The 13,861-nt window shown below is 56.2% G+C and overlaps 1 protein-coding gene across 1 annotated transcript in view; it reads left to right on the top strand.

The window, feature by feature from the left end:
- KMT2C (lysine methyltransferase 2C) overlaps window positions 1-13,861 on the top strand; it is a 206,699-nt gene that overhangs the window by 176,200 nt on the left and 16,638 nt on the right. The window contains 6 exon segments of the mRNA XM_045837738.1: window positions 610-673; window positions 2,450-2,682; window positions 5,399-7,045; window positions 10,248-10,460; window positions 12,769-12,910; window positions 13,019-13,166. Of these exon segments, the coding sequence (XP_045693694.1) occupies window positions 610-673; window positions 2,450-2,682; window positions 5,399-7,045; window positions 10,248-10,460; window positions 12,769-12,910; window positions 13,019-13,166 (2,447 nt within the window).

The raw sequence follows: 13,861 nt of genomic DNA, 5'->3' as shown, positions 1-13,861 counted from the left end.
GACGCAGAAGGAAGCTGCCCGTCGGGCCCCTCCTGCCGTGTCTGTGGAGCTGGGTCCTCCGCCCCGCGGCCGGAGTCCAGACGGCCGTCGCGGGCCGCGGGACGGAGGGGCCTCGCGGTCGGCCGTGTCGCCGGCGAGCCCGTGCTTCACGCGCACACGTCGGAGACGCCGGTCTTGGGGTGCAGGCGGCCGTGCTGTAGGGAGGGCTCCGTCCGTGCGGAGCCCGCGCTCTCGGCCGAGTCCTGAGAGGGGCCGGGTGGGTTTCGTCCGGGGTGGGGTTTACGTGTGCTCTAGCTACACGCTGGCCGCGCCTGTTCGCCCTGCGCTGTGTTTCCCACGGACGGTCCCTCCCCTCGGACTTACGTGTTTCTCAGCTGAAATCCAGAAAATACAGCAGTTCAGAGAGAGCAAAATTCTCAGAAAATAGGTTGTTGCCACTCAGTTCGCCCTGCTTTTCATTAAAGTGAGAATTTTAAAGGTATCTTAGGAAATTAAAGGGTTTTTTTAATCCTTCCATTTCTTTTTCTTTCTTTTTTTTTTTTCTTTAAGTTTTTTTCCCCTTGAACTGAAATGTGGAATAAACCTATGTGTAAATTTTACTTATTTTAGGACGGCAGTATAACACATCAGCTTTCTAGGCCTAACCCTCCAAATTTCGGTCCGGGCTTTGTCAGTAAGTATGAGTCTCACACGTTACCTGTTTTCGGGGATTGCTCGCTGGCGCTGTGTCTGTGTTCTGGAGCTCTGCGGTCAGGGCAGGTGTGTGGCTTCCGGTCTGAGGGCCCCCTCTTCATGAGGCCTTGTTGGGCGTCTTTTCCTCGAGGCATGTATTTCCATTGCTTTTGCTTTTTCCTCTGTGCATGAAGAATTACAGTTAGATAAAGATTTTAGCAAAGAAAAGCCATCTTCCCCACTCTCTTCAGTACTGTTGCTATTTTTGTTTTTTTTATATAGACGATAGACAAGGAGATCGGGCACTTTACAATCTGTATGTAGAGTTAAACCTCTTCTTGCTCCAGTGATGGTCTGCCTCGGCGACGAGGACACTGAGTGGGAGCGACATAGGGAAGCCAGCCGCGTGGAGGTCGGCGGGGTTGGCCGCGCGGGTGCCAGAGCCCTGTCTCGTCGTCTCCCGGGGCCCCGAGGCGGTTCAGGGTAGCATTGAACGTTCTCCCCAGACTGAGCCTTCCTGAAATCTTCAGACTGTCTAGCTAACTTTTTTTTCACCGTTATTTTTCATTTTGCTCACCTCTGCTCTCCTGGTTCCAGAAACCAGAAAGGCTTTCCTTGCGGTAGGTCTCACTCTACCCGAAGCAGAACTTCTGAAACCTTGTGAAAAAGCCTGTTCTTGGAAAATGCCCTTCACATTTAGACTAGATGTCAAGGTCATACATGTGCCGGGACTTCTGGGTTTAGGAACAACCCCAAAGTCCGACCCTCTCAAATTACCCCTGCATTAAAGACGATCATGATTTGAACGCATTCGCACTTACAAACAAGTGAACTGCTGTAACCAACTGGCTTTTTCTGGCTCTCCTGTGCCCATTGCCTTGGTGCATTCTTACCGTATGACAGTATTCTGTGGTCATTGATGTAGCCTTCCAGCTGAGGTCCTTCTGGGAATGGGACTTACTCATCCTGTGTCTGAAAAGTGAGCCTACAGGCATACTCTGAATTCCACTACATGAGATGACTTTTTTTTTTTTTTTTGGCATCACGGCAGTGAAGGGCCCTGAAAGAGGAAAGAAGGACCCCTGGGGCAGAGGGGGAGAGAGTCGTTTTGGGAGAGGTCCATGCCAGTCATAAAACTGGAAAAGATTGTACTTGGTTAACTGTTCCCGGTCTTTGCTTGCTTACAGAAGTACAAATTACCGAATTCCCAAAAACTACCTGTGTTTTTAACATACAGATTTCCTTTGTAAAATACAGACTTCATGTTGGTTCTTCCCGAACCATTCTGTGTTCCCTCCCTCTCAGCATAGGACACACTTGCACCACCAAGAAACAGGGGAAACTCCTTAAACTTGGCAGCATGGGAAATGGTGCCTAGTCCATGCTCAGGGCTGTCACAGGGTATGTCTGTCTTTGTCTCTTCAAAGTCTGTAAATTGACTTAATGAGATGCACACAGGGTTTCAGCAGTTTGTTCAGCAGATGATTTATATCTGTTAGATAAAAGTCTCTTTCCAAAGATTAGATTTATAGTCTCGATAAGTATGAGGTTAACTCCTGTCCTAAAACCACACACTCTTTGGTTTTCTCAAATACTTTTCTAAAACCTCCCACTATGTAGTAGCTACACCATGGTCTAATGGTTAGCATGGCGCTTTCAAAATGCCTGCTACCAGGTCCTGTAAAAGTGCATTGCCTTACAAACTGGGTTTGGGGGGCCTCTCTGTTGGGGGACGCTGGGGAAGGCCAGCACGGCGAGGGTTCCGTTTTCTCCCCAGATGACTCGCAGCGTAAGCAGTATGAAGAGTGGCTGCAGGAGACCCAGCAGCTGCTTCAGATGCAGCAGAAATACCTCGAGGAACAAATCGGCGCCCACAGAAAATCCAAGAAGGCTCTTTCTGCCAAGCAGCGCACCGCCAAGAAGGCCGGGCGGGAGTTCCCGGAGGAGGACGCAGAGCAGCTCAAGCACGTGACCGAGCAGCAGAGCATGGTCCAGAAACAGCTGGAGCAGGTGAGGGCCCGTCCCTGGGCTGGTGGTCACACGGCGGGCGCTCGGTGGGCCGCGCTGAGCTGAGTCGCTGCCAAAGTCCTGAGCCAGGGGAGTCCTTTCCGTGCCCTAGAAGGAGCTGGGCAGCTTCTGTGGCTTTGCCTGCCAGGGTCTCGGCGCTCTGGGGCGCAGGGCTCACGGGGAGGCCCCGGGTTCCCGCGGGGACAGAAGTGGTCCGAGGAGCGTTTGCTCCGGAGGAGCTGACCTTTGGTGGACCGTTGCCTTTACTTTCCTGGTCACTAGTGGGATCTCAGATACGGCGTTTGAAACATTCTAGTGATTCTTTTTCATATTTCCTCTCTGTATTTTCCTTTTAAAATGCATTGGTATTTTTTGTGAAAAGTACTCATTTCTAAAAAAAAATGAAACCATCCCTTCATTACAAACCAGTTGTTTCTCAAAATGCTCATCTTGAAATTACAGTTATCCTTCAGAAGAAGTAAAATTTTATTTAAAATAAGACCATTAACAGTCCTGGCCAGCGTGCCTCCGTTGGTGGGGCAGTGTCCTGCAAACCAAAAGATTTCGGGTTCCATTGCCAGTCAGGGCACAGGCCTGGGTGTCGGCTTCGGTCCCTGTTCTGGGCACGTGTAGGAGGCAACTGATCAACGTCTCTCCTCTCTCCCTCCCTTCCCCTCTCTCTGTAATCAATAAAAACAGTGAAATAAAGCAGCAACAGTGTTCAAAATGGGCTAAGAGCCCACTCCTAGAACCTGGGTTCACAAAAAATCCTTATATGAGCATTTATGGCATCTCTGTTCATGGTCACCAGGAACTGGGAACAGCCCCTGTGCCCTTCCGTGGTGCGTGGGGGCGCGAAGGACGGCGTGTCCTCACGGAGCCCTGCCCGGCAGCGAGAAGGGGTGGCCTGGCTGGGTCTCCAGAGCACTGCGCTGAGTAAAGGAGGCTGATCCCGAAGGGCCGCTCGCCCATCCCGCGTGCCTGGCATTCCTGCCGTGACAAAGCCGGGAAGCGGGGCGGTGACCGGGTGGTCTCCCGGGCCGAGGGCCGGGGAGGGAGGCCCGACCGTGGAGGCAGAGTGGGGGAGCTCTCTGCGCCCTGCTCGTGGCGGCGGCCGCGACACCACCAATGTCTGTGTGTGAGCCTTCGGAGAATCGTACACCCAGAGTCAGCATGGCCCCCACCAGTCCATTTTAATTTTTAAAAAAATTGAAAAGTATCTAAATGCTAGTGGTAGAAATGGGGGAGGTCAGAGTACATTGACAAAATTTGCGTGCTTCCTGCGAGGAACACTGTAGGAAGCCACCTTCTGAAGCTGGTGTCCTCACCGCTGTACCTGGGAAGAGGCTGGGGATCGGCCATCGCAGAGGCAGGTGACGAGTGCGCGCCTCCTGGCTGGAGCGTGAGGAGCCCCGGCTCGGGCAGCCTGCTCCGGCGGTGCCCTCGATGGCACGGCGCCGTGCCCGTGACAGGGGCCTGTGGTATGATTTGTTACGTGAAGCAAGACTAACCCGGAAGGCGGGGTTTCTTTTCTCTCTAATTTTACTGCGTTGGTGTGTACTACAAGCAAACACACTTTTAAGCGTGGATATTTCCTGTAACATAATTATAGACCTTTCATTGCCTTGTGTGAATTCTCCGTGATGGAGGCCTCGTGTCCCCACCCCCAGGACGTCCTCTGTGGAAGCAGCAGTCGCCGGTCCCTGTGTAGCTGCCCACTGTCCGGTGTGATCTCCTTAGGACGCTGATTGCTCATGGCTTTTTTAAAGTAGCTTCGAGTGTGGTGGGAACGGCGGGGACCCCGCCTTCCAGTTCAGACACTGTTCCGGGGGTTTCGTGTGCATTCCTGCTGCCTCCCCAGTCCATCCGCGACTCCAGTTCTCTGCAGTGAACTAGCCAGAAAGGAGGAGAAAATGAGGCAGAAGTCACAGCTGAGCCGCGGTGCGCGGAGCATGGGCTTGCCAGCCCGGCGGGACCTGCAAGTCTGTGAGGACTGCTGGGGTGAGACCCGCCCCCCACCCTCCCAGCCCTCATCTCCGGCTGTGTCCTCACCGGATGAGTCCAGGGCACAGAGGGTTTGGGGACGAATTAGTTGGCACCAGTCTGTGAGGACCCTACGAGGAACTATTGAAGATACTTTAGAGGTTATACGGAGTTCAGAAATGTGAGCATGTTCGCTCTTACATGCAAGGAGTCTTCCAGTCTAGCCTTCTTAACCCAAGCAGCGGGGGGGGGGGGGGGGGGTGCCATTGCATACATTGAAGAAATGAAATGTTAACATGTCTAAATGGTGGAAGTGGAGTTAAACCTCAGTCATTCTAACCTGATGGATTAATGTAACTTCTAAGGTGTTACAGTTAGCTGATTCCTGTGTAGCCTGTTTATTGTTTTGTGTTTCTGTAGTTGAAGTAGTTTAGGACTTTCACAGTGAAGTTTTCTTACCATTCATTTCAGAAAACTGTACGTGGAATTTGGTTTTGATAGTTTGTGTGTAAAAAGGTTTTACAGGGGGTTCACGAAAACCCTGTTGTCAGGAAGGATTGGCAGTCTTCGGTTAGTGCGTGTCGATCCGGCTTTCTGCGGTTTGTGCCGCTGCCCGAGCGACACGCTTTGCCTTGTGGAAGACAGACCACCCTCGGCGCAGCCCCCAGAGCCCTCGGCCAGGGCGTGGGCGGCACCCGCGTGCGTGTCCCTGAGTGACATCTCCCTCCCCTTGCAGATCCGCAAGCAGCAGAAGGAGCACGCCGAGCTCATGGAGGACTACCGCATGAAGCAGCAGCAGTGCGCCGTGGCCCCGCCTGCCGTCCTGCCCGGCGTGCAGCCCCCGCTGCCCCTGGTCCCCGCAGCAGCCCCGCCCGTCCTCGGCCAGCCCGGCTTCCCCCTGGTGGCCCAGCCGCTGCCGCACACCACTGTCACTCCTGGCCACGCCAGCCCCATGCGAATGCCCAGCTTACCAGGGTGGCAGCCTCCCAGCACCCCCACTCACCTCGCCCTCAACCCGCCCCGGATTCAGCCTCCGGTTCCCCAACTGCCAATGAAAACGTGCACACCAGCCCCAGGGACGGTGTCCAGCGCAAACCCACAGAGCGGCCCCCCTCCGCGGGTAGAGTTCGATGACAACAACCCTTTCAGCGAAAGCTTCCAAGAACGGGAGCGGAAGGAGCGTCTCCGGGAACAGCAGGAGCGGCAGCGCATCCAGCTGCTGCAGGAGGTGGACCGCCAGCGTGCCCTGCAGCAGAGGATGGAGCTGAGCGCCAGGCCGGCCGCGCCCCAGGCCCCGTTCTACGGCCCTGACCTGCCTTGTGACTTCCTGCAGCCCCCACGGCCCCTGCAGCAGTCTCCTCAGCACCAGCAACAGGTGGGCCAGGCTCTACAGCAGCCGAGTGCCCATAGGTCTGTGAGTTCACCCCCCACTCCGACCTTCATGGCAGCCGGTGAGCGGAGGCAGCTGGGACCCCCACCGTTTGTCCCAGACTCGCCCTCCATGCCTGGCGGGAGCCCAAACTTCCACCCCAGTCAGCAGGCGCCTGGGGGTCTTCCCGGGGCCGGCTTCCCGCAGTCCCCCGTGAGGCCACCTTTCACGCCGGCCTTGTCTGCGGCACCACCAGGGGCCAGCAGCGGTCTGCCCTGTGGCCAGGACCCTGCCGTGACCCATGGACAAGGTTACCCTGGCTCCGCCCAGTCTCTCATCCAGCTGTACTCTGACATCATCCCAGAGGAAAAGGGGAAGAAAAAAAGAACAAGAAAGAAAAAGAAAGATGACGACGTGGAGTCCACCAAGGCTCCATCCACTCCACACTCGGACATAACGGCTCCTCCGACCCCCAGCGTCTCTGAAGCTACCTCCACACCCACCGTGCACACACCCAGCGAGCTCCCTCCGCAAGGAGAGTCCGAGCCGGGGGAGGCGGGCGGCGCGGCGGCAGGCCAGCAGCACGCCAACCCGGAAAACGGCCTGCCCCCCGGTGAGTTCTCCCAAGGAGCTCCACATCACCAGACTTGCGCCACCGCAGAGGTGGACAAGCGGCCCCTGGATACACCTGCCACCACTGGAGAGGACAAACAGGAAACAGCCCTGCCTGAGCAGTGCCCGGACCACGAGGGGCCTCCGCCGGAGGGACGCGCTGGAAGTCAGGCCACGGAAACGGCTGCCGCCTGTGCTGTCTCCTCGGGGCAGAGCCCTCCCCTTCCTGCCGGGGCCCCGGCTGCCAAAGCAGACGCGGGCAACGAGCTCCTGAAGCACCTGCTGAAGAACAAGAAGGCGGCTGCCCTCGTGAACCAGAAACCCGAGGGCACTCTCTGCTCCGAAGACCCCTGCTCGAAGGACAGCAAGCCAGTGGAGAGGCCGGGCCCAGCTGAAGGGCAGGTAGGTGCGGCTCGGGCCAACCGCCGCTTGCTTTCGTGTGCGTGGGGGGCCACAGTTGCAGCCCAGGGGGCACAGCCCGCGTGCTGACTTTAACACTGTGTTGCAGCCTTCGTGGTCCGCAGTGGTGTTTTTTTTATTATTATTATTTTCTCGTTTCTGTTCCCGTGGACCCAGTGTTCTGACTCACAGCCGTAAACTCCGTTAGATGATACTTGGTGTACTCTCTTTCAAAGCTCAGAGACACAGGGGTGCTTTTCGTACATAACCTGGGCCTGCCAGCTGATGTACCACATCAGGTTGGTACAACTCAAGCAAAGATGTAAATGTTTGCGCCAAAAAGTGTGCACTACGGAGGAGCTCCTGCTCCGGGACCCTCGGGACTCTGGGGGCCAGTCGGTGGCCCCGCGTCGCTGTGTTGACACCCAGTGTCTCACAGTCCCTCGCGCAGGGTCTAGGGGTAACGTGTGCTGTTTTTCACGTATCGGTGGTTGGCTCTTGCTTCTCATCTGCACGGAGAGCTTCCTTGTCAACACGCCTTCGCGAGGCCGCAGCCTACGTGTTTCTGTGAACTGGCCCAGGAGGGCCTCAGCCTGGGGCTCCGGCGCCCCGGCCCGGCCTCTGGCTTCTGGCTTCTGTGTGCTTGAGAAGCTGGGTGTTTGTGAGCTCCCTCGCCGCGCTCCTCACCTTGGGTTTTACGTTGCCACTTTTCCAGCGGCCCGGTGCTTAGTGGTGGGACACCGTGTGTTCCGCAGGTGCTGGTCTCCTCGGTCTCCTCTTGGTCGTCTGTCTGGCCGTTCAGTGGCGGGGGCGTGCCAGCCCCACAGATGGAGGTAGTTTTGTCAGTTTCACCACAGGACGTTTGTCACCAGCAGACACGTGCCCGGTCTGTGGGACCTGCAGCCCAGTCTCCGCGCGTCCTTCCTGCCTGCCTTCCAGGTGCCGCTGTCCTGCAGCGCAGCCCCCTCCTTTTCCACATCCGGCCAGTATCTTTTTACCGTTGAAAGCGCTCCGTACTGGAGCTGTCTTCCCCAGGCACCTTTCTCAAACACCTCTTGGTGCCCCTGAGCTCACGGCACTGTGTCCGCAGTGCCCCCTACCTGGGCGGCCCCAGTGGGGCATGCTTGCTCTGGGGCCCCTCCTGTCCCCAGCACCCAGCATGGCACTTACCATGCAGCCAGGCCTTGGGTACTGAAGTCCTGATACTGGTGACTGCGTATTAAAAAAGGAGAGGGTATTAGGGCAGGAGAAGGGATGACGTTGTCTGTGTTGTGTACGCACTTGGGCTCTGTCCGTGTTCTCATGTCCACTTGGAGGGTGGCAAGGGGAAGAGACAGCCCTACCAGGGGTAACGACCCCTCACCACACCTCTGGCGTTGGGCCATGCTGAGCACTTGCCCTGAGATACCACGTACTGTCTCTCCGTTTGATAGATGATGGGGTTTTACAGACGAGGGGCTTTCTGCAGCTCTTCACACGCATGCCGTGTGAGAACGTTCCGTGCCGCAGGCAGCCTGTCAGGTTTACCACGCAGCCCCCAAAGCAAAGGAACGCAAAGTGCGACTCACTGTGTTTTTAACAGAACACGCGTAGGTGCAGATAAAAACCACAGACGGACAGCGAGAGTGTTCCCTGCTTTTGTCTTGGACCTTCTGGCGGTTTTCCATCTTTTGAGCTCTTCCGTAGTTACAAGTGCTCTTTGTGACGTAGTGGTGTCAGCGTTCTGGGGGTCACTGTGAGGATGGGAGACGCTGTCGGTGCCCATCCCGCTCCCCTAAGTGATCGGAGCATCAGTCCCTCGGGCCGACGCGAGGCCTGAGGCCCTTGCGGGTCTTGGGATCAGCAGTGTGAGCGCACCCAGGGGCTATCTGGGAGGCGCAGGACCTCGCTGCCCCGCACAGACGCACCCGTCAGAAGGTGGTTTCCACAAGGTCCCAGGGACCCCACACAGGTGCATGTGCAGAGGATGGCCCTGGCCCGGGGTTCCCTGGTCGGCAGAGTAGGAATCGTCTGGAGCCCCCTCACTCCCAGGGTCAGACTCGGGGTTCTCTCTGAGTGGCACCAGAGGGCCTGCGTTGCTAATTGTCGGGGCCGCTCACCCTGCAGCCGCGGATCCAGCCCCAGGCGGCAGTCTGGGCCTGCTTACTGGTTTTCACATTTGTGGGTGGTTGGGGGAAAATCTAAAGAGTCGGACTTGCCAATGTGTGGAAATCACTGCAAGTTCCGGGGTACCCGGTGTCCATGAGTTTAAGCTCTGTTGAGACGCAGCCAGCTCTGCAGTCTCGGGCAGCCTCGGGCCCCTCAGCAGGTGCCGGGCGCCTCCGCAGGCCGCAGACAGCGCGTCCGCCCCTTAGAGACCCTGTACAGAGGCCCTGCTGTCCTTGTTCCGAGCCACCTCGAGTGTCATTGGAAACTCGGATCTCCAAAACCCCCTCGGTCCTCTGCAGAGTACATTCAAGTGAGTTCAACGGCCATAGTTGCCCACAGAGCGGAGGGCAGCCATCAAACTTAGAAGTAAGGGTCCTAAAGTGCGTCCCTGTATTTCTAGGTGTTGATAACACTACCTTGGATGGCCCCTTCAAGGACCGATGTATTCTAATTATAAAGACAAAAGTAAAGAAAGGTTCATTGCTGTCGCATAAGTTCTCTCTTGTTGATTCCGAGTGTACAGCAGTTATTACTCGGGCAAACGCATGGTTGTGAGCTCATCGGCATGGCCGGCGTTGGTTGGTCTCCCTGACCTCTGAGGCTGGCTGTTGCATTCTACTCGAGATGCGTAGGATGAAGCTTTCCTGTCAGCTGCTCTGCAGGCCCGGGTTTCACCCACTCCGCAGGGGGGAGCCCGAGGAGCTCAGCGGGACCCTGAGCAGAGGCCGCCGTGCTGTCTGGCCTTGAGCAGCTCCCTGCAGCCGGGCCGGGGGCTCCGCGTGGCGCCTCCCCGGAGGCCAGATGGGGCCAGACGGGACCTCCCCGCAGATGGGGGGTCCCGCTCCCTCCTCGAGCTTCGCCGCTGACTGGTGTCCACGCTGGAGAATAGCCTTTGAGAAAAGGGGGTGACAGTTTAGCAGTGGCATTTGGCATTGCCGCCTCCCTTCCAGAACTTCGTCCCCCGTCAGGGGCGTGTTCAGGGCGGGGCCCACATGCTGGAGCCAAGAACCCACCTGTGAATAGCTCTCTCCCCTCTTAACCTTCCCCATCGCGTCAGCACGCCCTGGGGGCTCCCATGCACGGAGGTTTGGGATGTAGCACCAACCAGCTGCCGAAAGCTGACGGAGGCGGCGAACCCAAGAGACAGCGGAGCAAACGGACGCAGAGGACAGGGGAGAAGGCAGCCCCTCGCTCCAAGAAGCGGAGAAAGGATGAGGAGGAGAAACAGGCCGTGCACGTGACCCCTGACACCTTCACCCACCTGAAACAGGTGAGCCTTTCCTCGTAGCCCCTTTGGAAATTCAAGGGTGTGGGGCCATCAGATGCTTATTCGACCCTAAAGCGAGAGTTACAGGGATGAGGCAGACCTCAGCAAGGAGCCTGACGGTGTCCCTGTCTGCACGTGGGCAGCTCGTCCCGCTGGCCCCAGGGGGCAGTGACATTGCGGGGGCAGGGGGTGGTTGGCACCCAGAGACGCGCTGTCTGCAGCGCATGGGACTCTGGTGTGGAGACGTGCAGCGGGGGGTATCTCCCCGCAGTCAGCTCCGGTCCTGCACCCTCGTACTTGCTGCCAAGGAGGGGGGTGCGCGCCGCCCCCCAGGTGCCTGGCCTCGGGCTGCACCCTGACCCTCGCTGAGCCCCGATAAGGAATGGGCTCACTCATTAGATGCCTGGCAGCGTCCCTTTAAGACAGGTCAGAATAGAGCTTATTTCAGAGTAGCTCTCAGATTCTGCAGTCTCACTCAGTCCAGCATTTTAATTGGTGAAATTTTTAAGTCTACTTTTTCTCACGCCTGTCTGACCAAGTTGCCTCGGGTCTTAGAAAAGTTGAAAACCGCCCTCTGTTGTTGACCATGTGCATCACTCTCGAATGTGTTTTTCAATAGCAGCTCTCTCTGCTCCCTCTAATGGAACCAATCATTGGAGTGAACTTTGCGCACTTTCTTCCTTATGGCAGTGGCCAATTTAATAGTGGGAACCGACTTCTAGGAGCTTTTGGCAGTGCTACCCTTGACGGGGTTTCGGATTACTATTCTCAGTTGCTCTACAAGGTATGTTCCTCTGCCCGAGTGCCACCTCGCTTCCTCTCCGGATGCGCAGCAGCGCTGGCGGAGCGCGTGGTGTTTTTTCCGTCTCGTTCCCATCTGACCTCCCGAGTTCCGCTGAAACGCCAGTTCAGTGGGCAGGCCCATGTCTTCCTGCCGAAGGGTTTCGGATGTGAACACTTAAAAATTTTTGTTCAGAGAATTGAAATTGTGAAAAAATGTCCAACTGTATCTCCATGGCGGAGAAAATACAGGGTGGGACGAAAGTAGGTTTACAGTCGGGAGTGCGCAAACAGAGCTTATTCTTGTGTCATTGTTTACCGTTGCCGTGGTTTCCACGCAAGCAGCCGTAAACCTACTTCTGCCCCACCCTGTATTTATTTCCCCATAATCTTTTTTTTAACTCTTAAAATAAACCCAAACTCATAGTAAATAGTGAGGGTAAAAAATGTTGTTAGGAATTTACCCTGAAAAATTAAATGAGAAAAAAATTTTTTAATGTGTTTTATCTAATTAGGCACTAGTTATAATTCTGCATTAATTTTTACGCTAGTAAGAAAATGTTAGCCTAAGGCAAGTTTACCTTCTGGCATTATTTATTAAACAAAGTTTTGCAATGGCCTTAGTAGACATTCTTTATTTCACATCTAACTTACGTGAAATGGGTTTTCTGTAACAATATTTGGTAGTGTCGCCCATTTTCCTGAGGACTTCTCTTCTCCCTTGACTGTTAAAGTCGCTGCCTCGCGATGCTCCCCTCGTCCCGGGTGCTGGCTTTGCTCTGCAGGGAGAACCCAGCCTCTCGCCCCTTCTGCTCTGCCTCTGGCTGTCCTCCAGCACGAGTCGTTCATCCTCAGGAAGCCCTTGGTCTTGGCCAGACTTGCAGTTCACCTTGCACTCAGTTTGCACATTGTTATTGGTAGATCCCCACAGCCGAGAGCAAACGGGGGGACGAAGGTGCAGCAGGGGGAGGCGTTCAGAGGGGTGTGACCATTCAGTCACTTTAGTGCCCCTGCTCCTGCCTTTGCTTCCTCAGGGACCCGAGACAGGCCAGGCCCCAGCAGCTCGCGTGGGAGTTGTGCTGCTGGAAACGGGGCCACGCATTCTCAAGTGTATTATAGAACTGGGGCATGTCCTAATGAGAACTGAATAAAGGAATTTTTGAGAACTGCTTACAATTCACTGCCTGAGGTTTGAAGCTGTCCTTCACTGGCTACAGCCACACGTGACAGGAGCTGCGTAGGGTCCCATCAGGCACAGCGTGCCTCCGCTTCCCTCAGAGCCGAGCGTCGGGCGGGGCCGAGTGAGCGGAGGAGGGCGTGGGTGCCCGCCCGAGCGCTGGCTCCCCGGGAAAGCCTGTTGGCCTGGGACGGCTGCCCTTCTTTTCCGTGTGCTGTGGAGAGGGGGGGCGTCTGGGCTGCATTCCGGCAGCCTCGCTCCCCGTGTGCTGAAAGTTCACAGAACTGTATTTTAGCAAGGTGGTGGCTTATTTGCTCAGTAGCATGTAATTTAAAATTTTTTGGTCTCCTGCAGCAGAATAATTTAAGTAATCCTCCAACACCCCCTGCCTCTCTTCCTCCTACACCACCTCCTATGGCTTGTCAGAAGATGGCCAATGGCTTTGCGACAACTGAGGAACTTGCTGGAAAAGCCGGAGTGTTAGTGACCCACGAAGGTACAGTGGAGACGCCTAGCTGCGTGTGCCTCTGCCCACGCGTGCGTTGCTCACTTGGCCCCGTGGTTCTGACCCAGTGCCTTCGTGGTCCTTTGTTCGCTTTTCCAGTTACCAAAAGTCTAGGATCTAAACCGTTTCCACTGCCGTTCCGGCCCCAGGACGACTTGCTGGCCAGAGCCGTTGCTCAGGGCCCGAAGACCATCGATGTGCCGGCCTCGCTGCCCACCCCACCGCACAACAACCTGGAGGAGCTAAGGTAGAAGGTCCTTCTCCCGCAGATGTCTTGTAGTCGTCACGTGTTTGTTTCTAAGTGGACATGTGTATGTGTTCAGCATAATATCTGCAGGAGTAGCCTCTAAGGGCATTTAAGGGGTAACACTTGGCGAATAACTTTCTTCAGAATTTGAAGTTTATAAAACGTCTTTGCTACTGGATAAAATTAGTTTGTGACTTGAAATCGTGCCTGGCCAGGAGTTAAATAACAATGGAGTGGACAGTGAGGCCAGGGGAATCTCCACATCTGGTGGTTCAGAGGCATGACCCTCTCCGCTGTGGGCACAGTGGGCGGGCCTCGTTGGTGTTCTCGGGTCTGCGGGGAGAGCAGACAGCTCGCGGGGGAGAGCCTTGAATGACTGTCCCGCCCACAGCTCTGCAGCTTCTTCCATCGGCTGTCAGGCCCGGGCATGTGGCGGGGAGTCTGGCAGCCCCGCCCCGCCCAGTGCGGGAGGGCTGCTTCCTGACCTCCCCAGAGCCTGCTCTGCCCCCGGCCGGGGAGCTGAGGACTCCCTTCCGACGATGAGGGAGACGTCGTCCAGTCCAGGGCTCTCACTTGCCCAGTGAGACAGCCGTGGACCAGAGGGGAGGCGCTTGTTCTGACTGGGAGCCTGGGTCTCCTTTCCCCTCTCCCTCAGTGCTAGGATTGCCGAGCCTGTGACCCCACAGCTGCCGTGG

The sequence above is a fragment of the Phyllostomus hastatus genome, unplaced genomic scaffold (assembly GCF_019186645.2).
Source record: "Phyllostomus hastatus isolate PE091 unplaced genomic scaffold, TTU_PhHast_1.1 phas_contig_244, whole genome shotgun sequence".
Classification (NCBI taxonomy): Eukaryota; Metazoa; Chordata; class Mammalia; order Chiroptera; family Phyllostomidae; genus Phyllostomus; species Phyllostomus hastatus.
This window is presented reverse-complemented; position numbering and strand designations above follow the sequence as displayed.